The 27,328-nt window shown below is 42.1% G+C and overlaps 1 protein-coding gene across 1 annotated transcript in view; it reads right to left on the reverse strand.

Annotated features, from left to right (window-relative positions):
• The window catches only part of LOC133577673 (vesicle-fusing ATPase-like), an 86,600-nt gene that overhangs the window by 27,794 nt on the left and 31,478 nt on the right, over nt 1–27,328 (reverse strand). Inside the window, exons 9-15 of the mRNA XM_061931650.1 lie at nt 21,278–21,477; nt 13,002–13,167; nt 12,854–12,928; nt 12,602–12,789; nt 8,303–8,398; nt 8,065–8,221; nt 7,804–7,937 (exon numbers count right to left, since the gene is read on the reverse strand). Of these exons, the coding sequence (XP_061787634.1) occupies nt 7,804–7,937; nt 8,065–8,221; nt 8,303–8,398; nt 12,602–12,789; nt 12,854–12,928; nt 13,002–13,167; nt 21,278–21,477 (1,016 nt within the window). The remainder of the gene's footprint in view (nt 1–7,803; nt 7,938–8,064; nt 8,222–8,302; nt 8,399–12,601; nt 12,790–12,853; nt 12,929–13,001; nt 13,168–21,277; nt 21,478–27,328) is intronic.

Below are 27,328 nucleotides of genomic sequence, written 5' to 3' on the forward strand. Positions count from 1 at the left end.
GGGATCGTCCTTTGTATGTTAGCATTAAGCTCACGGCGTACAGCCAACCTTGTATAATTGTATTACTTTGTTCCATTATACCAACTTTATTGTTGATTTAACATGGTTACGACATGTATGTGCACTTCATGTGTTTTTTATGTATATTCCTTTGTGTGCTTACTTTCACAGTGGCTTCATTGTGAAGAATATCAATAAACAACCTCAAGTTGTGACTCAGCTTGACGTACAAAGTTAGCATCAACATTAGTTTCCACAGTTCATTATATATACAGGTAAAAGCCAGTAAATTAGAATATTTTGAAAAACTTGATTTATTTCAGTAATTGCATTCAAAAGGTGTAACTTGTACATTATATTTATTCATTGCACACAGACTGATGCATTCAAATGTTTATTTCATTTAATTTTGATGATTTGAAGTGGCAACAAATGAAAATCCAAAATTCCGTGTGTCACAAAATTAGAATATTACTTAAGGCTAATACAAAAAAGGGATTTTTAGAAATGTTGGCCAACTGAAAAGTATGAAAATGAAAAATATGAGCATGTACAATACTCAATACTTGGTTGGAGCTCCTTTTGCCTCAATTACTGCGTTAATGCGGCGTGGCATGGAGTCGATGAGTTTCTGGCACTGCTCAGGTGTTATGAGAGCCCAGGTTGCTCTGATAGTGGCCTTCAACTCTTCTGCGTTTTTGGGTCTGGCATTCTGCATCTTCCTTTTCACAATACCCCACAGATTTTCTATGGGGCTAAGGTCAGGGGAGTTGGCGGGCCAATTTAGAACAGAAATACCATGGTCCGTAAACCAGGCACGGGTAGATTTTGCGCTGTGTGCAGGCGCCAAGTCCTGTTGGAACTTGAAATCTCCATCTCCATAGAGCAGGTCAGCAGCAGGAAGCATGAAGTGCTCTAAAACTTGCTGGTAGACGGCTGCGTTGACCCTGGATCTCAGGAAACAGAGTGGACCGACACCAGCAGATGACATGGCACCCCAAACCATCACTGATGGTGGAAACTTTACACTAGACTTCAGGCAACGTGGATCCTGTGCCTCTCCTGTCTTCCTCCAGACTCTGGGACCTTGATTTCCAAAGGAAATGCAAAATTTGCATGGTTGGGTGATGGTTTGGGGTGCCATGTCTTCTGCTGGTGTCGGTCCACTCTGTTTCCCGAGATCCAGGGTCAACGAAGCCGTCTACCAGCAAGTTTTAGAGCACTGCATGCTTCCTGCTGCTGACCTGCTCTATGGAGATGGAGATTTCAAGTTCCAACAGGACTTGGCGCCTGCACACAGCGCAAAATCTACCCGTGCCTGGTTTACGGACCATGGTATTTCTGTTCTAAATTGGCCCGCCAACTCCCCTGACCTTAGCCCCATAGAAAATCTGTGGGGTATTGTGAAAAGGAAGATGCAGAATGCCAGACCCAAAAACGCAGAAGAGTTGAAGGCCACTATCAGAGCAACCTGGGCTCTCATAACACCTGAGCAGTGCCAGAAACTCATCGACTCCATGCCACGCCGCATTAACGCAGTAATTGAGGCAAAAGGAGCTCCAACCAAGTATTGAGTATTGTACATGCTCATATTTTTCATTTTCATACTTTTCAGTTGGCCAACATTTCTAAAAACCCCTTTTTTGTATTAGCCTTAAGTAATATTCTAATTTTGTGACACACGGAATTTTGGATTTTCATTTGTTGCCACTTCAAATCATCAAAATTAAATGAAATAAACATTTGAATGCATCAGTCTGTGTGCAATGAATAAATATAATGTACAAGTTACACCTTTTGAATGCAATTACTGAAATAAATCAAGTTTTTCAAAATACTCTAATTTACTGGCTTTTACCTGTATATGTCTGTAAGTAGAAATGCATATGTCAACTTTGTTCCGTTAAAATATTATTTGTTAACCGTTTGTACAAGCATGCTAATTTTGCCGATTATGCAAATTATATGACAATGTCATCTTGCCACAAGTAGATTGCTGCTCTATGGGAAACATCAATCAATATTTTCAAACAGCTCCCACTTTTCTGGGAAGACTTTCTACAAAGCTTTGGAGGGTGTCCGCGGTCCATTGCTGTGGTCTCAGGTCTTAGTCGGACCAAACACCTCCAGGTGGGCATTAATGGAGCTTGTTTGGGGACATGGAACAGATAATGAACTTCCCAAAAGTGTTCTCACAAACTTGAAAGTAGGGTTGTACAATACACCTAACAAAGTACTGTGTTACTAATGAAGTAAAAAAGGTCCTGAACTGCCTTTGAAAAATACCTGCACATTTTTTTTCATGGACATGATGGTGTGCCGTGGTGACATTGCTGGTAATATATGTGAGTCAACACACACACACACACACACACACACACACACACACACACACACACACACACACACACACACACACACACACACACACACACACACACACACACACACACAGAGCACTTACAAGCGGAAACATTGTGGAGACAAAAGCGGGTGAATGGACGTATTTTGGCTTCAAAACTAACAATAAAGGTGAAGCTATAAACATTGAAGCACCACCCTGCAAGCGGTGCTTCAAAACATAGGCAGCTAGCGGCTAACGTCCCTCAACAGTGTTTTAGCTACTGTTATAACACTGATCCTCGTCTCGACGGCGACAAATACACTACGTTTCTTACAAGTATCATCCCTGCAGGACGAGGAATAGCCAAACATGCTTCACTACCAGTGTTGGGTTAGTTACTGAAAAGCAGTAACTAGTTACAGTTACTAGTTACTTCATTTCAAAAGTAACTCAGTTACTAACTCAGTTACTTACACCAATGCGTAATGCGTTACTGTGAAAAGTAACTATTTAGTTACTTCTTTTTTCTTTTTTTTTTAAAGCTCCAATTACCGTATTTTCCGCACTATAAGGCGCACCTAAAAACCACAAATTTACTCAAAAGCTGACAGTGCGGCTTATAACCCGGTGCGCTTTATATATGGATTAATATTAAGATTCATTTTCATAAAGTTTCGGTCTCGCAACTACGGTAAACAGCCGCCATCTTTTTTCCCCGTAAAAGAGGAAGTGCTTCTTCTTCTACGCAAGCAACCGCCAAGGTAAGCACCCGCCCCCATAGAACAGGAAGCGCTTCTTCTTCTACTGTAAGCAACCACCCGCCCGCGTAGAAGAAGAAGAAGCGCGCGGATATTACCGTACGTTTCATTTCCTTTGTGTGTTTACATCTGTAAAGACCACAAAATGGCTCCTACTAAGCGACAGGGATCCGGTTCATGAAAAGACGCAATCTCTCCATCCGCACACGGACTACTATTTCACAGCAACTGCCTAAAGACTTTCAAGAAAAGCTGGCTACTTTCCGTGCATATTGTAAAAACAAGATAGCTGAAAAAAAGATCCGGCCAGAGAACATTATCAACATGGACGAGGTTCCACTGACTTTTGATATTCCTGTGAACCGCACTGTGGATACAACGGGAGCACGTACGGTGAATATTCGCACCACAGGGAATGAGAAGTCATCCTTCACTGTGGTTCTAGCTTGCCATGCTAATGGCCAGAAACTTCCACCCATGGTGATATTCAAAAGGAAGACCTTGCCAAAAGAGACCTTTCCAGCCGGCGTCATCATAAAAGCTAACTCGAAGGGATGGATGGATGAAGAAAAGATGAGCGAGTGGTTAAGGTAAGTTTACGCGAAGAGGCCGGGTGGCTTTTTTCACGCAGCTCCGTCCATGTTGATATACGACTCCGTGCGCGCCCACATCACGCTGGTTTTTAATATACTATTAAAGTTTGACTGACCTATCTGACTGTTTTTTTAACATTCCTTTAGCGCAGTTAGATGCGGCTTATAACACGGGGCGTCTTATAGGTGGACAAAGTTTTGAAATATGCCGTTCATTGAAGGCGCGGCTTATAACCCAGGGCGCCTTATGGTGCGGAAAATACGGTAATGCCCTTTTAGCCTTCATTTCAGTACTGTTATTGCACTGGAGAATAATACAATCTGTTGATCAACTTGACATGCATTTGCATCACTCAACTCTGCTAAGCCATGTGGTCTACATACAACACACAAAGACAAAGATATGTTACAAAGGCCAATTTGTTTCTGGCCAGAACAAATTGACAAAACTATTTTAAATAGCTGCAACATAACATACATAAGTAACAAACAGCATAATAACAGCATAGATGTAAACCAAGAAAGGCACACACTACATACACAAAGTCTAACCAGGCATTTTCTTCCTCAAGTAATTCTTATACAAAATCATGTCTGAAACCCAGAACACTACACATTTCCCCAGTTTTAGTTTAGAGATAAGGAAAGATTGGCCTGGCCCACTAGGATCCCTCTTTATGTTTGTGAACTTTATAGTCTATACATTTAGAGTGATGTGATAATCAAACACTCTAGAAGTCTAGAATGAAAGAGTATATAAGAGAATTGACAGCAACATTCCCTCTCAGGAGCGCGCATGTGCAATTGCGCACTGCTCAAGCGTCCTCTGCGCACGGCAAATCTATGCCATGCACAAAATCAAATAAAAAAATAAGCGCATAACAATTTTCGACACGACACGGACACGACAGAGAAAACCGTTTTCGTCATCATTGTTCAAATATTGTAACGTCTGTCGAGACGCTTTGAGGACATGAATTCCATCCATCACTTTACTGAGCAAAACTCTTTACTGTCGGCCATAAACACATCACCAAAACATTAGTAAAAAAAATGATATCTAGCAAAACTGGTCATTTTCTGCAGTACAAAAAGCTGACCAACACGCCGGATTGTAGTCAGCTGGAGGCGTGTCTTAATGAAATTAAACAATGGATGTCCGCTAACTTCTTGCAACTCAACGCCAAGAAAACGGAAATGCTGATTATCGGTCCTGCTAAACACCGACATTTATTTAATAATACCACCTTAACATTTGACAACCAAACAATTACACAAGGCGAATCAGTAAAGAATCTGGGTATTATCTTCCACCCAACCCTCTCCTTTGAATCACACATTAAGAGTGTTACTAAAACGGCCTTCTTTCATCTCCGTAATATCGCTAAAATTCGTTCTATTTTATCCACTAGCGACGCTGAGATCATTATTCATGCGTTCGTTACGTCTCGTCTCGACTACTGTAACGTATTATTTTCGGGTCTCCCTATGTCTAGCATTAAAAAATTACAGTTGGTACAAAATGCGGCTGCTAGACTTTTGACAAGAACAAGAAAGTTTGATCATATTACGCCTATACTGGCTCACCTGCACTGGCTTCCTGTGCACTTAAGAAGTGACTTTAAGGTTTTACTACTTACGTATAAAATACTACACGGTCTAGCTCCGTCCTATCTTGTCGATTGCATTGTACCATATGTCCCGGCAAGAAATCTGCGTTCAAAGAACTCCGGCTTATTAGTGATTCCCAGAGCCCAAAAAAAGTCTGCGGGCTATAGAGCGTTTTCTATTCGGGCTCCAGTACTATGGAATGCCCTCCCGGTAACAATTAGAGATGCTACCTCAGTAGAAGCATTTAAGTCCCATCTTAAAACTCATTTGTATACTCTAGCCTTTAAATAGCCCCCCTGTTAGACCAGTTGATCTGCCGTTTCTTTTCTTTTCTCCTCTGCTCCCCTTTTCCTTGAGGGGGGGGGGGGGGGGGGCACAGGTCCGGTGGCCATGGATGAAGTGCTGGCTGTCCAGAGTCGGGACCCGGGGTGGACCGCTCGCCTGTGCATCGGCTGGGAACATCTCTGCGCTGCTGACCCGTCTCCGCTCGGGATGGTGTCCTGCTGGCCCCACTATGGACTGGACTCTTACTATTATGTTGGATCCACTATGGACTGGACTCTCACAATATTATGTCAGACCCACTCGACATCCATTGCTTTCGGTCTCCCCTAGAGGGGGGGGGTTACCCACATATGCGGTCCTCTCCAAGGTTTCTCATAGTCATTCACATCGACGTCCCACTGGGGTGAGTTTTTCCTTGCCCGTATGTGGGCTTTGTACCGAGGATGTCGTTGTGGCTTGTGCAGCCCTTTGAGACACTTGTGATTTAGGGCTATATAAATAAAGATTGATTGATTGATTGATACAAACCAGACCAAAAGCAACTTTGTTATATCAACAGCAGCCGCTCGCTCTCTCACGTGCGCCAACACTTGCACATATGGCACTTAGCCAGTGATGCGTTTACAGCCACACAAAAAGTCGGACAACTCCAACACCACACATAAAGTGTCATTCCAGGTCGTTACACTATGATTTACCAATCAAATGTGTGCTTATTCTAGTGTAATTTATTAGGAATCTTAATTTATAAATATTAATCATTAAATGCTGTTAGTATATTAAATAAATACTAATAAAAATATATTTTTTACAAACAGGAAGTTGCAGGAATGTACACATGATCCCCTGCTTACATCTCATTGTGCAACATGTGAATGTTTTAACGGGAACTAAATGCAATGTCTGAAAGGGGTACAAATTATTTCCAAAGCAGGACCTCCACCCAGACAAACAATACAAGTACACAGTTCATGAAAAACAATATTTTTTGTTATTGTCATTATAAGTGGGCCTAAACACTTATATTAGAAATGGAAATGACTGCTGTCATTTGATTCTAATAATAAGAGAATGTTGTCTGTCTATCTGTGTTGGCCCTGTGATGAGGTGGGGACTTGTCCAGGGTGTACCCTGCCTTCCGCCCGAATGCAGCTGAGATAGGCTCCAGCGACCCCGAAAGGGACAAGCGGTAGAAAATGGATGGATGGATGGAGATGTAAGTTGTTATTTAGTGAGGTTTGGGACAGGTGTGCTGCTGGTGTAGCCACAGTGTGCACGTCTAAAGTTGCTCACATGGACTCTACTCAATGCTCAGGGACTTTTTGCATTTGCTCACACATGAACAATTAGAGGGAACATTGATTGACAGAGTGTGTACCTTCAGCGGTGAATGGTGGTGGGGGTGGAGGTGAAGTGGCATCAGAGTCTCTGTCTCTCTTTACTAGCTTCGTGGAAGCATGTTGCTATGTAGCTTGTTTCAGCAGATTTGAATTGCTGTTTTGGGCAGTAGATGGCATCTTTGATCCAAAGCACAATTTACATTTAACTAAAATGTTATTTTCTTTGTGCTCGACAAAAGAAAAGTAGTGAAAATATCTCCATGTTAGCAAACTCGACTTCTGGCTCCGCCATGATCAGACACGCCCCCCCCCCCCCCCTCGCTCCCCACACTCACACGCACACACACCCACACAGAGCGCATGTCTCTCTCTCTTCTCCGGCTTGTGACACAAGAAGAATCAGAACGATGACACAGCAGCCCTCCGATAAAACACACTTTATACTACATAAAAAGTAACGTAAAATAACGCAGTAACGCATCATGTAGTAACGGTAACGGAGTTACTGAATATAAAAAAATAACGCGTTAGATTACTAGTTACCGCCGAAACTAACGGCGTTACAGTAGTCCCAACACTGTTCACTACACACCGTAGGAAGATACAATAGCTCACCGCTAACAGCAAGCTAGCGCTCCTGAATGTAAACAAATGGGTGAAGCTATACAAATATAGACTCTAATGCTACCAAGTACAAGAACCGTGTATAGTCGATATTACACTGATTACATCGATATTTTCATTATGGAAGTATAAGGATGAGTCACAAACTGCATTTTTTGTGGTCCCTTTTACTTTGAAAAGTACCTAAATACATGAATGCTTGGTTGTTGGGTGAATTGACAATGAGGTGTGTTGTGTTGAGGAAGAACCTTTTTGATGGCTTGACATTTGGCGATCTCAGAGTGTCCGATCATCTTGTCCGGCGAGCAGATCTTGATGAAGGGGAACTTGGAGTCTTCGGCGATCTTGGCCGCCAGAGCGGTCTTCCCGCTGTTGGCTGGGCCTGCAGAGAGGAATGGTGGACAGATGTCATTAGCGCTAATGAGGGCGTGTGCGTGTGTGTGTGTGTGTGTGTGTGTGTGTGTGTGTGTGTGTGTGTGTGTGTGTGTGTGTGTGTGTGTGTGGGGTACCCTCCAGCAGCACAGACACCAGCGGTGTGTATTCGCTGTTCTTTGTCTGCTGCACCAGCAGCTCCCCGTCGTCAAGGATGGCCGACACCGGGTCCCCCCAACGGATTATCCCGTTCATGATAAAACTGGCGTATTCCTCCTCGTTGGTGCCGAACGCCTGCAGAGGAGCAGTTTTGTTGCTGTTGTTGGTTTTTTTCAAATTGCTGCACCACCCAGTGAAATAAAAGTTTCAACTTACAGGTTTGACGTCGTTATTCAGCGCCGCCATGAAGTCCTCTCTGCTGACCTGCAATGTCTCCGCCGTCTCAATGTTGACCTCGACTGTGCTGCTGGCCTGAGAGACAAACACAAACACAAACACACACACACACACACACACACACACACACACACACACACACACACACACACACACACACACACACACACACACACACACACACACACACAAGAGATGAACTCGGCAACCTGCAGGATGCACATTTCCAACACACGACTCCTCAGAGCACAAAGGTCAGACAGAGAAGAGGTGAAGAATACGAGCTCACACCAGCCAGCAGACGACTTGTCCATCAGACGTCAACGCCTGCTAATATCTCCTGCACTCTGTGTGTGTGTGTGTGTGTGTGTGTGTGTGTGTGTGTGTGTGCACTTAAGTGTTTTGTCAGCTGTGTAGACTTGAACTTCACTGCGAGACTATAATAGAGAGCAAACTACCAACACCTGCTAAACTTAGGTTGTTTATGAAAAACATGAGGTCCTTGGTCTGCATATGAGTTAGTCAGGGTCGATACCGATTATTGGTAGTCAATAGAGGTGGGGGAAATAATCGATTTTTAGATGCATCGCAATTCAAACAGGGATGATAATAAAAATCAATGACAAACCCCAAAACCAGTGAAGTTGGCACGTTGTGTAAATCGTAAATACAAACAAAATCCATCCATCCATTTTCTACCGCTTATTCCCTTCGGGGTCGCGGGGGGCGCTGAAGCCTATCTCAGCTACAATCGGGCGGAAGGCGGGGTACACCCTGGACAAGTCGCCACCTCATCGCAGGGCCAACACAGATAGACAGACAACATTCACACTCTAGGGCCAATTTTGTGTTGCCAATCAACCTATCCCCAAGTGCATGTTTTTGGAGGTGGGAGGAAGCCGGAGTACCCGGAGGGAACCCACGCAGTCACGGGGAGGACATGCAAACTCCACACAGAAAGATCCCGAGGCCGGGATTGAACTCACGACTACTCAGGACCTTCGTATTGTGAGGCAGACGCACTAACCCCTCAATGATTTGCAAATCCTTTTCAGCCTATATTCAATTGAATAGACTGCAAAGACAAGATACTTAATGTTCAAACTGGAAACTTTGTTATTTTTTGCAAATATTAGCTCATTTGGAATTTGATGCCTGCAACATGTTTCAAAAAAGCTGGCACAAGTGGCAAAAAAGACTGAGAACGTTGAGGAATGCTCATCAAACACTTATTTGGAACATCCCACAGGTGAACAGGCAAATTGGGAACAGGTGGGTCCCATGATTGGGTATACAAGCAGCTTCCATGAAATGCTCAGTCATTTACAAACAAGGATGGGGTGAGGGTCACCACTTTGTGAACAAATGCGTGAGCAAATTGTCCAACAGTTTAAGAACAACATTTCTCAACCAGCTATTGCAAGGAATTTAGGGATTTAGGGACCATCTATGGTCCGTAATATCATCAAAAGGTTCAGAGAATCTGGAGAAATCACTGCACGTAAGCGATGATATTACGGACCTTCGATACCTCAGGCAGCACTGCATCAAAAAGCGACATCAGTGTGTAAAGGATGGGCTCAGGAACACTTCAGAAACCCACTGTCAGTAACTACAGTTGGTCGCTACATCTGTAAGTGCAAGTTAAAACTCTACTATGCAAAACCAAAGCCATTTATCAACAACACCCAGAAGGCCGCCGGCTTCACTGGGCCTGAGCTCATCTAAGATGGACTGATGCAAAGTGAAAGAGTGTTCTGTGGTATGACGAGTCCACATTTCAAATTGTTTTTGGAAACTGTGGATGTCGTGTCCTCTGGAACAAAGAGGAAAAGAACCATACGAATTGTTATAGGCGCAAAGTTGAAAAGCAAGCATCTGTGATGGTATGGGGGTGTATTAGTGCCCAAGACATGGGTAACTTACACATCTATGAAGGCACCATTCATGCTGAAAGGTACATACAGGTTTTGGAGCAACGTATGTTGCCATCCAAGCAACGTTATCATGGACGCCCCTGCTTATGTCAGTAAGACAATGCCAACCCACGTGTTACATCAACGTGGCTTCATAGTAAAAGAGTGCGGGTACTAGACTGGCCTGCCTGTAGTCCAGACCTGTCTCCCATTGAAAATGTGTGGCGCATTATGAAGCCTAAAATACCACAACGGAGACCCCCGGACTGTTGAACAACTTAAGCTGTACATCAAGCAAGAATGGGAAAGAATTTCACCTGAAAAGCTTAAAAAATGTGTCTCCTCAGTTCCCAAACGTTTACTGAGTGTTGTTAAAAGGAAAGGCCATGTAACACAGTGGTAAAAATGCCCCTGTGCCAAGTTTTTGCAATGTGTTGCTGCCATTAAATTCTGAGTTAATGATTATTTGAAAAAAAAAAAGTAAGTTTCTCAATTGGAACATTGAATATGTTGTCTTTGCAGTCTATTCAATTGAATATAAGTTGAAAAGGATTTGCAAATCATTTGATTCTTCTTTTATTTACGTTTTACACAACGTGCAAACTTCACTAGTTTTAGGTTTTGTATATACTGTATATATATATATATATATATATATATATATATATATTTTTTTATTTTTTTTATTTTTTTTTAATCGATTTTTTTTAAATCAATTAAGAATTGTTACAAGTAAGAATCGCGATTAATTGGAAAATCGATTTTTTTTTTTGACACCCTGAGTATATATTACAAACCCCTTTTCCATATGAGTTGGGAAATTGTGTTAGATGTAAATATAAACGGAATACAATGATTTGCAAATCATTTTCAACCCATATTCAATTGAATGCACTACAAAGACAACATATTTAATGTTCAAACTCATAACCTTTATTTTTTTTTTGCAAATAATCATTAAATTAGAATTTCATGGCTGCAACACGTGCCAAAGTAGTTGGGAAAGGGCATGTTCACCACTGTGTTACATGGCCTTTCCTTTTAACAACACTCAATAAACGTTTGGGAACTGAGACGACACATTTTTGAAGCTTCTCAGGTGGAATTCTTTCCCATTCTTGCTTGATGTACAGCTTAAGTTGTTCAACAGTCCGGGGGTCTCCGTTGTGGTATTTTAGGCTTCATAATGTGCCACACATTTTCAATGGGAGACAGGTCTGGACTACAGGCAGGCCAGTCTAGTACCCGCACTCTTTTACTATGAAGCCACGTTGATGTAACCAGTGGCTTGGCATTGTCTTGCTGAAATAAGCAGGGGCGTCCATGGTAACGTTGCTTGGATGGCAACATATTTTGCTCCAAAACCTGTATGTACCTTTCAGCATTAGTGGCGCCTTCACAGATGTGTAAGTTACCTATGTCTTGGGCACTAATACACCCCCATACCATCACAGATGCTGGCTTTTCAACTTTGCGCCTATAACAATCCAGATGGTTCTTTTCCTCTTTAGTCCGGAGGACACGACGTCCAGAGTTTCCAAAAACAATTTGAAATGTGGACTCGTCAGACCACAGAACACTTTTCCACTTTGTATCAGTCCATCTTAGATGAGCTCAGGCCCAGCGAAGCCGACGGCGTTTCTGGGTGTTGTTGATAAACGGTTTTCGCCTTGCACAGGAGAGTTTTAACTTGCACTTACAGATGTAGCAACCAACTGTAGTTACTGACAGTGGGTTTTTGAAGTGTTCCTGAGCCCATGTGGTGATATCCTTTACACACTGATGTCGCTTGTTGATACAGTACAGCCTGAGGGATCGAAGGTCACGGGCTTAGCTGCTTATGTACAGTGAATTCTCCAGATTCTTTGAACCCTTTGATGATATTATGGACCGTAGATGGTGAAATCCCTAAATTCCTTGCAATAGCTGGTTGAGAAAGGTTTTTCTTAAACTGTTCAACAATTTGCTCACACATACATTTGTTGACAAAGTGGTGACCCTCGCCCCAGTATTTATTGCCACCTTTCCCAACTTCTTTGTCACGTGTTGCTGGCATCAAATTCTAAAGTTAATGATTATTTGCAAAAAAAAAAATATTTATCAGTTTGAACACCAAATATGTTGTCTTTGTAGCATATTCAACTGAATATTGGTTGAAAATGATTTGCAAATCATTGTATTCCGTTTATATTTACATCAAACACAATTTCCCAACTCATATGGAAACGGGGTTTGTATATCTGTTGATGTAGTTCTGTTGTATTTGGGAAAGAAAAGGCCGATATCGATATAAGTCAAAACGCCAAATATCGATGTCGATAATCAGTGGACCTCTCATTACTTCATGAAGATTGTGCCTGACCTTGATGTGTCTGTTCATGGCGGTGGACTGGGCCGCTCTGACCAGACCCTCCAGTTCTGCTCCGCTGTAGTTCTTGGTGTCCCCCGCCAGCTCCTTGACGTCCACGTCGGGCGCCAGCAGCTTGTACTGCCGCATCTTGGCAGTGTGGATGTGCAGGATCTGAACGCGGCCCTTCTCGTCCGGCAGGCCTGAAGAGAGAGACGGCGGTTTAATATCGTGACACGTCGCCGTGGCAGATGCGCGCGCTCGTACCGATCTCCATCTTGACTTCCAGCCTTCCAGGTCTCAGCAGGGCCTCGTCGATCAGGTCGGACCGGTTAGTCATACCTGGGGCGGGGGGTGCAGAGAGGTCAGACTTTTGGATAAGAAGGGGGCTCCGCTTCACGGTGTGCGGTCATACCTATCACCAGGATGTTGTTGAGCTGCTCCACGCCGTCCATCTTGGACAGCAGCTGGTTGACCACGGTGTCGTGCACGCCCGTGCTGCCCGCCATGCTGCCTCGCTGCTTGCAGATGGCGTCGATCTCATCGAATATGATGATGTGAAGGCCGCTGTTGGCGCCCAGCTGCGTGAAGTAACACAACATCTTTATTTTTTTTTTTACTTTGGAAAACAAATGTATCTGGAAAAAAAAGCTGAATGTCACATTTCTGTCATCCAGACTGCGGAATGGACAACAGGCTGGGGGGTTCCCCTCCATCCACACACCTGTCAGTCCCAGCATTTAAAGCAGGTGTGTGTGCGCGCGCGTGTGTGTGTGTGTGTGTGTGTGTGTGTGTGTGTGTGTGTGTGTGTGTGTGTGTGTGTGAGAGGGCAGGTCCAGCATCAGGTCAGCCCCTCATTAGGTGGTGAAGATTGAGCTTGAATAAGAGCGCCCCACTGTCCAAACTGACCACCACTGCTCTTCTCACACACACGCACACACACACACACACACGCACACACATCCTATCAGAACGTGAAGACTTGTTATCATCTCGCTGCACCTAAAGGGCAAATCTGTCCACTCCTACACAAATTACTTCTCTCGCTGTTTTTTTTCCCCTGTCACTGCAGACTTGAGTCATGTTCTTCTTCCACACCAAACTTCTCCAAGCAGGCCTTTATGGCACTTGCTTGGTCCACTGGGAACAGTCAAGTTCCCCTCAAGCAGGGGTGTCCAAATTTGTTTCCCATGGGAAAAATCAAAGCATGCGGGGGCCATTTTGATATTTTTCATTTTCAAAACCAATACAATATATAGATCTGTTTTTACCTTTAGAGCTCCCCTCAAGTTTAGTACCAGGGACCCCAAAAAGTCTCAGGCCAAATTTTTTTTTAAATAAGTCATATTATTTGATTTTATTTATTCAACGCTTCAGGGGTGTCCAAACATTTTGACTTGGGGGGCCGCAATAGGCTAAAGATATTTGGCTTGGGGCCGAAAGCCAACTGCATGTAAAGTAACAAAATATGTATATACACATATGTAAAGCCTGTACACATATATTTATATATACACATTAATCCATCCATCCATCTAAATAATATACAAATATATATATACAAATATATATATATATATATATATATATATATAAAAATAAATATACATATATACATACATATATACACATACATTATATACATACATACATATACACATACAGTGGGGCAAAAAAGTATTTAGTCAGCCACCAGTTGTGCAAGTTCTCCCACTTAAAATGATGACAGAGGTCTGTAATTTTCATCATAGGTACACTTCAACTGTGAGAGACAGAATGTGAAAAAAAAATCCAGGAATTCACATTGTAGGATTTTTAAATAATTTATTTGTAAATTATGGTGAAAAATAAGTATTTGGTCAATAACAAAAATTCAACTCAATACTTTGTCATATAACCTTTGTTGGCAATAACAGAGGTCAAACGATTACTATAGGTCTTTACCAGGTTTGCACACGCAGTAGCTGGTATTTTGGCCCATTCCTCCATGCAGATCATCTCGAGAGCAGTGATATTCTGGGGCTGTCGCCGAGCAACACGGACTTTCAACTCCCTCCACAGATTTTCTATGGGGTTGAGGTCTGGAGACTGGCTAGGCCACTCCAGGACTTTCAAATGCTTCTTACGGAGCCACTCCTTCGTTGCCCGGGCGTTGTGTTTGGGATTATTGTCATGCTGGAAGACCCAGCCACGTTTCATCTTCAAAGCTCTCACTGATGGAAGGAGGTTTTGGCTCAAAATCTCACGATACATGGCCCCAATCATTCTTTCCTTAACACGGATCAGTCGGCCTGTCCCCTTAGCAGAAAAACAGCCCCAAAGCATGATGTTTCCACCCCCTTGCTTCACAGTAGGTATGGTGTTCTTGGGATGCAACTCAGTATTCTTCTTCCTCCAAACACGACAAGTTGAGTTTATACCAAAAAGGTCTATTTTGGTTTCATCTGACCACATGACAGTCTCCCAATCCTCTGCTGTATCATCCATGTGCTCTCTGGCAAACTTCAGACGGGCCTGGACATGCACTGGCTTAAGCAGGGGGACACGTCTGGCACTGCAGGATTTGATTCCCTGTCGGCGTAGTGTGTTACTGATGGTAACCTTTGTTACTTTGGTCCCAGCTCTCTGCAGGTCATTCACCAGGTCCCCCCGTGTGGTTCTGGGATTTTTGCTCACCGTTCTCATGATCATTTTGACCCCACGAGATCTTGCGTGGAGCCCCAGATCGAGGGAGATTATCAGTGGTCTTGTATGTCTTCCATTTTCTGATAATTGCTCCCACAGTTGATTTTTTCACACCAAGCTGCTTGCCTATTGTAGATTCACTCTTCACAGTCTGGTGCAGGTCTACAATTCTTTTCCTGGTGTCCTTCGACAGCTCTTTGGTCTTGGCCATAGTGGAGTTTGGAGTCTGACTGTTTGAGGCTGTGGACAGGTGTCTTTTATACAGATAACCAGTTCAAACAGGTGCCATTAATACAGGTAACAAGTGGAGGACAGAAGAGCTTCTTAACAAAGAAGTTACAGGTCTGTGAGAGCCAGAGATCTTCCTTGTTTGAAGTGACCAAATACTTATTTTCCACCATAATTTACAAATAAATTCTTTAAAATTCCTACAATGTGAATTCCTGGATTTTTTTTTCACATTCTGTCTCTCACAGTTGAAGTGTACCTATGATGAAAATTACAGACCTCTGTCATCATTTTAAGTGGGAGAACTTGCACAATCGGTGGCTGACTAAATACTTTTTTGCCCCACTGTATATACGTGTGTATATATATATACACATATATATGTGTATATATACACACACATATGTACATATATAGGGTGATTCAAAAAGAATAAGTCAAAACAATCTGTTCTAAAACACTATAATAGACTGAATCAATGGTCATTTGATACAGGAGTTATCCAAGTTTTATTGTGCTACAAATTCACCGTTGTGGTCATGTAATCCTTTCGGCGCCGTTCAATTGTAGGAAGACCACGTGTTTATTTACCCTTAAAATGGCGACTCCTCAACAGAAGTTAGCGAAAACAAATGCCATTGTCACGGTGCAGCGGGCTTTTAGAACAAAATTTGCTAAAAACTTGTAAAGCATGAAATAAATACTCAAAGTTATGTACAACACATTTGTTCAAGCTCGGTTTTCGATTGTTTTTCTTTTTTAAATCGAGTGATAATTTTGGCGTATTCTTTTTTAATCACCCTTACACATATATATACATATATAAATATACATACATACACACATACATATATATACATATATGTATACATGTATACATACATATACACATACATACAGTTCATAGATTATATATTTTATTGAAATCACTACTCTAACATCAGTAGGTTTTTTTTAATTATTATTTACTCCAACTGTGTGTGCTGTCTCATTTAAGATTGAGTGCCTGTGTGCTGGTGCTGATTAATTTTACACAGCTGTTTTAACACATTATTGGCGATCGCAATGATTTACGTCAGTCCGCATATTCATTTCATACCAAATTGAAGAGAGAAGTTTGCCAAACATGTAAGAATACAGTACAACCCAAGATAAATTTTAGAAGGTAACCGCCAATATGCTGTCATATGGGTGTGCACGTGCGCACACGCACAACACTTTTTTTCGCCACACAGCAGAGCGTTGATTGCGACACAACAAAATAACTTGTACTATATATATATATATATATATATATATATATATATATATATATATATATATATATATATATATATATATCCGGATAAACCACAGAAACCTTGACTATATATATATATATATATATAGTTAAGGTTTCTGCATACTTGCCAACCTTGAGACCTCCAATTTCGGGAGGTGGGGGGTGGGGGGTGGGTGCGGGGGGCGTGGTTGGGGGCGTGGTTAAGAGGGGAGGAGTATATTTACAGCTAGAATTCACCAAGTCAAGTATTTCATATACAGGTAAAAGCCAGTAAATTAGAATATTTTGAAAAACTTGATTTATTTCAGTAATTGCATTCAAAAGGTGTAACTTGTACATTATATTTATTCATTGCATGAAGTGCTCTAAAACTTGCTGGTAGACGGCTGCGTTGACCCTGGATCTCAGGAAACAGAGTGGACCGACACCAGCAGATGACATGGCACCCCAAACCATCACCCAACCATGCAAATTTTGCATTTCCTTTGGAAATCGAGGTCCCAGAGTCTGGAGGAAGACAGGAGAGGCACAGGATCCACGTTGCCTGAAGTCTAGTGTAAAGTTTCCACCATCAGTGATGGTTTGGGGTGCCATGTCATCTGCTGGTGTCGGTCCACTCTGTTTCCTGAGATCCAGGGTCAACGCAGCCGTCTACCAGCAAGTTTTAGAGCACTTCATGCTTCCTGCTGCTGACCTGCTCTATGGAGATGGAGATTTCAAGTTCCAACAGGACTTGGCGCCTGCACACAGCGCAAAATCTACCCGTGCCTGGTTTACGGACCATGGTATTTCTGTTCTAAATTGGCCCGCCAACTCCCCTGACCTTAGCCCCATAGAAAATCTGTGGGGTATTGTGAAAAGGAAGATGCAGAATGCCAGACCCAAAAACGCAGAAGAGTTGAAGGCCACTATCAGAGCAACCTGGGCTCTCATAACACCTGAGCAGTGCCAGAAACTCATCGACTCCATGCCACGCCGCATTAACGCAGTAATTGAGGCAAAAGGAGCTCCAACCAAGTATTGAGTATTGTACATGCTCATATTTTTCATTTTCATACTTTTCAGTTGGCCAACATTTCTAAAAATCCCTTTTTTGTATTAGCCTTAAGTAATATTCTAATTTTGTGACACACGGAATTTTGGATTTTCATTTGTTGCCACTTCAAATCATCAAAATTAAATGAAATAAACATTTGAATGCATCAGTCTGTGTGCAATGAATAAATATAATGTACAAGTTACACCTTTTGAATGCAATTACTGAAATAAATCAAGTTTTTCAAAATATTCTAATTTACTGGCTTTTACCTGTATATATATATATATATATATATATATATATATCCCTGCGACCCTGAAGGGAATAAGCGGTAGTAAATGGATGGATATATATATATATATATATATATATATATATATATATATATATATATATATATATATATATAAATACTTGAATTTCAGTGTTCATTTATTTACACATATACACACACATAACAATAATCTACTCATTGTTGAGTTAAGGGTTGAATTGTCCATCCTTGTTCTATTCTCTGTCACTATCTTTCTAACCATGCTGAACACCCTCTCTGATGATGCATTGCTGTGTGGCACGCACAAAAGTGCTTTCATCAAATGCACTAGATGGCAGTATTGTCCTGTTTAAGAGTGTCACAACATTGCTGTTTACAGCAGACGGACTGCTTTACTGTAGACGTTCTTTATATTGTGGGAAAGCGGACTCAGGTCCGCATGGAGCTGGAGGGGGCGTGGCCTCCAGCTCCGCCTGAATTTCGGGAGATTTTCGGGAGAAAATTTGTCCCGGGAGGTTTTCGGGAGAGGCGCTGAATTTCGGGAGTCTCCCGGAAAATCCGGGAGGGTTGGCAAGTATGGGTTTCTGTGGTTTATCCGTTATACAGTGCTCAATCCGGATCCAGATAGATATATATATATATATATATCTATATACACACACAGTATATATATATATATATATATATATATATATATATATATATATACACATACATATATATATATATATATATATATATATATATATATATATATATATATATATATATATATATATATATATATATATATATATATATATATATATATATATACAGTATATATATATATATATACATATATATATATAATATATATATATATATATATATACATATATATAATATATATACACACACTATGTGTGTGTATATATATTATATATATATATATATAGGGGAATATTTGATATGAACTAATTGGAGCTTTAAATGGGTCAATAATTCATAACATTGATTTTAGTTGATTCTTATTTTTTGAGCAATGGCAGTTTTTTAAATTTTATTTTGATTCTAACCAAAATTATTGGGGATCTAAAAAGGCCTCACTCATAAAAGTGTTAAAAATAAGTCATACTTTTTTGTATTTTTACTTTCAACACTTAAATGTACAAACCCCGTTTCCATATGAGTTGGGAAATTGTGTTAGATGTAAATATAAACGGAATACAATGATTTGCAAATCATTTTCAACCCATATTTAGTTGAATATGCTACAAAGACAACATATTTGATGTTCAAACTGATAGATTTTTTTTTTGCTAATAATCATTAACTTTAGAATTTGATGCCAGCAACACGTGACAAAGAAGTTGGGAAAGGTGGCAATAAGTACTGATAGTTGAGGAATGCTCATCAAACACTTATTTGGAACATCCTACAGGTGTGCAGGCTAATTGGGAACAGGTGGGTGCCATGATTGGGTATAAAAACAGCTTCCCAAAAAATGCTCAGTCTTTCACAAGAAAGGATGGGGTGAGGTACACCCCTTTGTCCACAACTGTGTGAGCAAATAGTCAAACAGTTTAAGAACAACGTTTCTCAAAGTGCAATTGCAAGAAATTTAGGGATTTCAACATCTACGGTCCATAATATCATCAAAAGGTTCAGAGAATCTGGAGAAATCACTCCACGTAAGCGGCATGGCCGGAAACCAACACTGAATGACCGTGACCTTCGATCCCTCAGACGGCACTGTATCAAAAACCGACATCAATCGCTAAAGGATATCACCACATGGGCTCAGGAACACTTCAGAAAATCACTGTCACTAAATACAGTTCGTCACTACATCTGTAAGTGCAAGTTAAAGCTCTACTATGCAAAGCGAAAGCTATTTATCAACAACATCCAGAAACGCCGCCGGCTTCTCTGGGCCCGAGATCATCTAAGATGGACTCATGCAAAGTGGAAAAGTGTTCTGTGGTCTGACAAGTCCACATTTCAAATTGTTTTTGGAAATATTCGACATTGTGTCATCCGGACCAAAGGGGAAGCGAACCATCCAGACTGTTATCGACGCAAAGTTCAAAAGCCAGCATCTGTGATGGTATGGGGGTGCATTAGTGCCCAAGGCATGGGTAACATACACATCTGTGAAGGCACCATTAATGCTGAAAGGTACATACAGGTTTTGGAACATATGCTGCCATCTAAGCGCCGTCCTTTTCATGGACGACAATGCCAAGCCACATTCAGCACGTGTTACAACAGCGTGGCTTCGTAAAAAAAGAGTGCGGGTACTTTCCTGGCCCGCCTGCAGTCTAGACCTGTCTCCCATCGAAAATGTGTGGCACATTATGAAGCGTAAAATACGACAGCGGAGACCCCGGACTGTTGAACGACTGAAGCTCGACATAAAACAAGAATGGGAAAGAATTCCACTTTCAAAGCTTCAACAATTAGTTTCCTCAGTTCCCAATCGTTTATTGAGTGTTGTTAAAAGAAAAGGCGATGTAACACAGTGGTGAACATGCCTTTTCCCAACTACTTTGGCACGTGTTGCAGCCATGAAATTCTAAGTTAATTATTATTTGCAAAAAAAAAAAAAAAACGTTTGTCGGATAAGCGGAAGAAGATGGATGGATGGAAAATAAAGTTTATGAGTTTGAACATCAAATATCTTGTCTTTGTAGTGCATTCAATTGAATATGGGTTGAAAAGGATTTGCAAATCATTGTATTCCGTTTATATTTACATCTAACACAATTTCCCAACTCATTTGGAAACGGGGTTTGTAGATCAACTACACGTCCATTATGAGTTTTTATTTGTTTTTTGTTTTTTTGCTTTATTTTGGCAAAGAAAACTTTATTTATGGCAAACACAAAAAATGAAATTCTTTTTTTTTAATGCCTTGAATAGGTCAATAAGTTATAACAACTTTGATTTTGATTCATCATTATTTTTTTGCAACGACAGTTTTTAAGAAAAAACAGCCTGCATTGCAACTTTTTCTTGTTACATTTCACCTGTTTGCTCTTTTCTAATGTTTTTTTTTCTTTCAAAGTAGTATTTTTAGACTGTTCCGCGGACTGTACAAAAATCAGCCGCGGGGAGCAAATGGCCCCCGGGCAGCATTTTGGACACCACTGCCTAAAGTGATCCTCGATGTCTTGTTATAAGATGAACATTTGACCTCACCCTCTTCTGTTCGTCCTCGGCGTCGGCAAACAGTTTGCGGATGTTGGCCTCTGACTCTCCCACGTACTTGTTGAGGATCTCGGGCCCGTTTACGATCTTAGGCTCGCAGGCGTTGAGCATCTTGCCGATCTGTCGCGCCATTAGTGTTTTACCGCAGCCGGGGGGGCCGTAGAGCAGGATGCCCTTGACGTGCTTGCAGCCTGCACACACACACACACACACACACACACACACACACACTATTCAATCAGTTCTGTTACACAAGCTTATTGACGTTGTAGGAGGAGCTTGTTTAACCTTCAACATCCAATGGCGCCAAAACGCAGCATCCAACTTTAAAACTTGGATGTTCCTTACTAATGTGTGGTGTCGCAGTTTATCCCCATAAGACCTTTAGTTCCAGCCCTAGCAGCGTGTCAATGTTGCTTGTCGGGACTGCAACGTTGTACCTTTGCTTGCTTCGCGCTTCATACACCTGTTTTTCATTTGTGCACATCTTTGTTTTTGTCTTACCTGCGTTTCCCTAATAAACAAAGCTTCTTTTCTGCACTTGCCTGCTGTCACTGCGTCCCGGGGTCCATACATACACCGAGACGTAACAAAAATCAATACAATGTAGTTTAATAAATTCTTATTATTATTATTTATTAATATTAGTATCATTATTACACTAGTGCAGGAGTTAACGAAGTGGAAGACTACTATAAATGATGCTGCAGACCACATTACATGATGTGGAAGAGAACATTGAATAAAATGATGGGCCACATTAAATGATGTGGAAAACAACATTGCATAAAATGACGGGCCACTTTAAATGATGTGGCAGACTACATTGAATGACATTGCAGACCATATTGAATGGTGAGGCAAACCACATTGAATATTGTGACAGGCCACATTAAATGAAGTAGCAGACTACTTTATATGACATAGAGCACCACTATAATAATGTGGCAGACCACTAGACCACTCTAAAAGACATTGCAGACCACATTAAATAATGTGACTGACCATATTAAATGACGTGGCAGGCCACTTTAAAAAAACATTGCAGTCACCTTTAAATGATGCGGCGGACCACAGTAAAGAATGTAGAACACTACAATAAATTATGCTGCAGACCACGTTAAAGGGGAACATTATCACCAGACCTATGTAAGCGTCAATATATACCTTGATGTTGCAGAAAAAAGACCATATATTTTTTAACCGATTTCCGAACTCTAAATGGGTGAATTTTGGCGAATTAAACGCCTTTCTAATATTCGCTCTCGGAGCGATGACGTCACAACGTGGCGTCACATCGGGAAGCAATCCGCCATTTTCTCAAACACCGAGTCAAATCAGCTCTGTTATTTTCCGTTTTTTCGACTGTTTTCCGTACCTTGGAGACATCATGCCTCGTCGGTGTGTTGTCGGAGGGTGTAACAACACGAACAGGGACGGATTCAAGTTGCACCAGTGGCCCAACGATGCGAACGTGGAAAGAAATTGGACGTTTGTTCCGCACACTTTACCGACGAAAGCTATGCTACGACAGAGATGGCAAGAATGTGTGGATATCCTGCGACACTCAAAGCAGATGCATTTCCAACGATAAAGTCAAAGAAATCTGCCGCCAGACCCCCATTGAATCTGCCGGAGTGTGTGAGCAATTCAGGGACAAAGGACCTCGGTAGCACGGCAAGCAATGGCGGCAGTTTGTTCCCGCAGACGAGCGAGCTAAACCCCCTATCGACCCTAGCTTCCCTGGCCTGCTGACATCAACTCCAAAACTGGACAGATCAGCTTTCAGGAAAAGAGCGCGGATGAGGGTATGTCTACAGAATATAATAATTGATGAAAATTGGGCTGTCTGCACTCTCAAAGTGCATGTTGTTGCCAAATGTATTTCATATGCTGTAAACCTAGTTCATAGTTGTTAGTTTCCTTTAATGCCAAACAAACACATACCAATCGTTGGTTAGAAGGCGATCGCCGAATTCGTCCTCGCTTTCTCCCGTGTCGCTGGCTGTCGTGTCGTTTTCGGCGATTTCGCTTGCATACGGTTCAAACCGATATGGCTCAATAGCTTCAGTTTCTTCTTCAATTTGGTTTTCGCTACCTGCCTCCACACTACAACCATCCGTTTCAATACATTCGTAATCTGTTGAATCGCTTAAGCCGCTGAAATCCGAGTCTGAATCCGAGCTAATGTCGTTATAGCTTGCTGTTCTTTCCGCCATGTTTGTTTGTGTTGGCATCACTATGTGACGTCACAGGAAAATAGACGGGTGTTTAAAACGATGGTTAAAATCAGGCACTTTGAAGCTTTTTTTTAGGGATATTGCGTGATGGGTAAAATTTTGAAAAAAACTTCGAAAAATATAATAAGCCACTGGGAACTGATTTTTAATGGTTTTAACAATTCTGAAATTGTGATAATGTTCCCCTTTAAAGGATGTGGCAGACTACATTGAATAAAATGACGGGCCACACATTAAATGATGTGGCAGACTACATTGAATGACATTGCAGACCATATTGAATGGTGAGTCAGACCACATTGAATATTGTGACAGACCACATTAATGATTTGGCAGACTACTTTAAATGACGTAGCGGACCACTATAAAAATGTGGCAGACCACGTTAAAAGACTTTGCAGACTACATTAAATGATGCTGCAGACCACATTAAATAATGTGGAAGACAACACTGAATAAAATGACGGGCCCCTAAAATGATGTGGCAGACTATATTGAATGACATTGCAGATCACATTGAATATTGTGACAGGCCACCTTAAATGAAGTGGCAGACTACATAGCGGACCACAATAGCATATGGCGGAATAGCTCGGTTGGTAGAGTGGCCGTGCCAGCAACTTGAGGGTTCCAGGTTCGATCCCAGCTTCTGCCATTCTAGTCACTGCCGTTGTGTCCTTGGGCAAGACACTTTACCCACCTGCTCCCAGTGCCACCCACACTGGTTTAAATGTAACTTAGATATTGGGTTTCACAATATAAAGCGCTTTGAGTCACTAGAGAAAAGCGCTATATAAATATAATTCACTTCACTTCACTTAATGTGGCAGACACTACTATAATGTGGGAGACCACGTTAAAAGACGTTGAGGCAGACCATATTGAATGGTGAGGCAGACCACATTGAATGGTGAGGCAGACCACATTGAATATTGTGACAAGCCACATTAAATGAAGTGGCAGATTACTTTAAATGACATAGCGGACCAAATTAATAATGTGGCAGACCATGTTAAAAGACATTGCAGACCGCATTGAATATTTTGGCAGACCACAATGAATGATGTGGCAGACCACAGTGAATGATGTGGCAGGCCACAGTGAATGATGTGGCAGACCACAGTGAATGATGTGGCAGACCACAGTGAATGATGTGGCAGGCCACAGTGAATGATGTGGCAGGCCACAGTGAATGATGTGGCAGACCACAGTGAATGATGTGGCAGACCACAGTGAATGATGTGGCAGGCCACAGTGAATGATGTGGCAGGCCACAGTGAATGATGTGGCAGACCACAGTGAATGATGTGGCAGACCACAGTGAATGATGTGGCCGACCACAGTGAATGATGTGGCAGACCACAGTGAATGATGTGGCAGGCCACAGTGAATGATGTGGCAGGCCACAGTGAATGATGTGGCAGACCACAGTGAATGATGTGGCAGGCCACAGTGAATGATGTGGCAGGCCACAGTGAATGATGTGGCAGACCACAGTGAATGATGTGGCAGGCCACAGTGAATGATGTGGCAGGCCACAGTGAATGATGTGGCAGGCCACAGTGAATGATGTGGCAGGCCACAGTGAATGATGTGGCAGGCCACAGTGAATGATGTGGCAGACCACAGTGAATGATGTGGCAGGCCACAGTGAATGATGTGGCAGGCCACAGTGAATGATGTGGCAGGCCACAGTGAATGATGTGGCAGACCACAGTGAATGATGTGGCAGACCACAGTGAATGATGTGGCAGACCACAGTGAATGATGTGGCAGGCCACAGTGAATGATGTGGCAGGCCACAGTGAATGATGTGGCAGACCACAGTGAATGATGTGGCAGGCCACAGTGAATGATGTGGCAGACCACAGTGAATGATGTGGCCGACCACAGTGAATGATGTGGCAGACCACAGTGAATGATGTGGCAGGCCACAGTGAATGATGTGGCCGACCACAGTGAATGATGTGGCAGACCACAGTGAATGATGTGGCAGGCCACAGTGAATGATGTGGCCGGCCACAGTGAATGATGTGGCAGACCACAGTGAATGATGTGGCAGACCACAGTGAATGATGTGGCCGACCACAGTGAATGATGTGGCAGGCCACAGTGAATGATGTGGCCGGCCACAGTGAATGATGTGGCAGACCACAGTGAATGATGTGGCAGACCACAGTGAATGGTGTGGCAGACCACAGTGAATGATGTGGCAGGCCACAGTGAATGATGTGGCAGGCCACAGTGAATGATGTGGCCGACCACAGTGAATGATGTGGCAGACCACAATAAAAGACATTGCAGACCATGTTAAAAGACGTTGCAGACTACATTGAAAGATGTGGCAGACCATGTTGATTGATGTGGCAGACCATGTTGAATATTGTGGCGGACCACATTGAATGATTTGCCAAACAACATTGAATAAATTGGCAGGCCACAGTAAATGAAGTGGTAGACCACCTTAAATGTTGTGGTGGACCACATTGAATATTGTTACGAGACAATTTAAATCACGTTAAATAATGTAGAAGACCGCATTGAATAAAGTGGCGGGCCATTATAATGATGAGGAGGACCACTTTAAATCACCACATTAAATGATGTGGCGTGCCAAATAAAAATGATGTGGCAGGCTAAATCTGTCCTGCTGGCTTTGAATTTGACACATGTGCACGAGGGCTTCAGCACAAATCTTGCCATATCGTGCAAGAAGAGTGTACATACAGGTAAAAGCCAGTAAATTAGAATATTTTGAAAAACTTGATTTATTTCAGTAATTGCATTCAAAAGGTGTAACTTGTACATTATATTTATTCATTGCACACGGACTGATGCATTCAAATGTTTATTTCATTTAATTTTGATGATTTGAAGTGGCAACAAATGAAAATCCAAAATTCCGTGTGTCACAAAATTAGAATATTACTTAAGGCTAATACAAAAAAGGGATTTTTAGAAATGTTGGCCAACTGAAAAGTATGAAAATGAAAAATATGAGCATGTACAATACTCAATACTTGGTTGGAGCTCCTTTTGCCTCAATTACTGCGTTAATGCGGCGTGGCATGGAGTCGATGAGTTTCTAGCACTGCTCAGGTGTTATGAGAGCCCAGGTTGCTCTGATAGTGGCCTTCAACTCTTCTGCGTTTTTGGGTCTGGCATTCTGCATCTTCCTTTTCACAATACCCCACAGATTTTCTATGGGGCTAAGGTCAGGGGAGTTGGCGGGCCAATTTAGAACAGAAATACCATGGTCCGTAAACCAGGCACGGGTAGATTTTGCGCTGTGTGCAGGCGCCAAGTCCTGTTGGAACTTGAAATCTCCATCTCCATAGAGCAGGTCAGCAGCAGGAAGCATGAAGTGCTCTAAAACTTGCTGGTAGACGGCTGCGTTGACCCTGGATCTCAGGAAACAGAGTGGACCGACACCAGCAGATGACATGGCACCCCAAACCATCACTGATGGTGGAAACTTTACACTAGACTTCAGGCAACGTGGATCCTGTGCCTCTCCTGTCTTCCTCCAGACTCTGGGACCTCGATTTCCAAAGGAAATGCAAAATTTGCATGGTTGGGTGATGGTTTGGGGTGCCATGTCATCTGCTGGTGTCGGTCCACTCTGTTTCCTGAGATCCAGGGTCAACGCAGCCGTCTACCAGCAAGTTTTAGAGCACTTCATGCTTCCTGCTGCTGACCTGCTCTATGGAGATGGAGATTTCAAGTTCCAATAGGACTTGGCGCCTGCACACAGCGCAAAATCTACCCGTGCCTGGTTTACGGACCATGGTATTCTGTTCTA

Source organism: Nerophis lumbriciformis, linkage group LG39 (assembly GCF_033978685.3).
Source record: "Nerophis lumbriciformis linkage group LG39, RoL_Nlum_v2.1, whole genome shotgun sequence".
NCBI classification, from domain to species: domain Eukaryota; kingdom Metazoa; phylum Chordata; class Actinopteri; order Syngnathiformes; family Syngnathidae; genus Nerophis; species Nerophis lumbriciformis.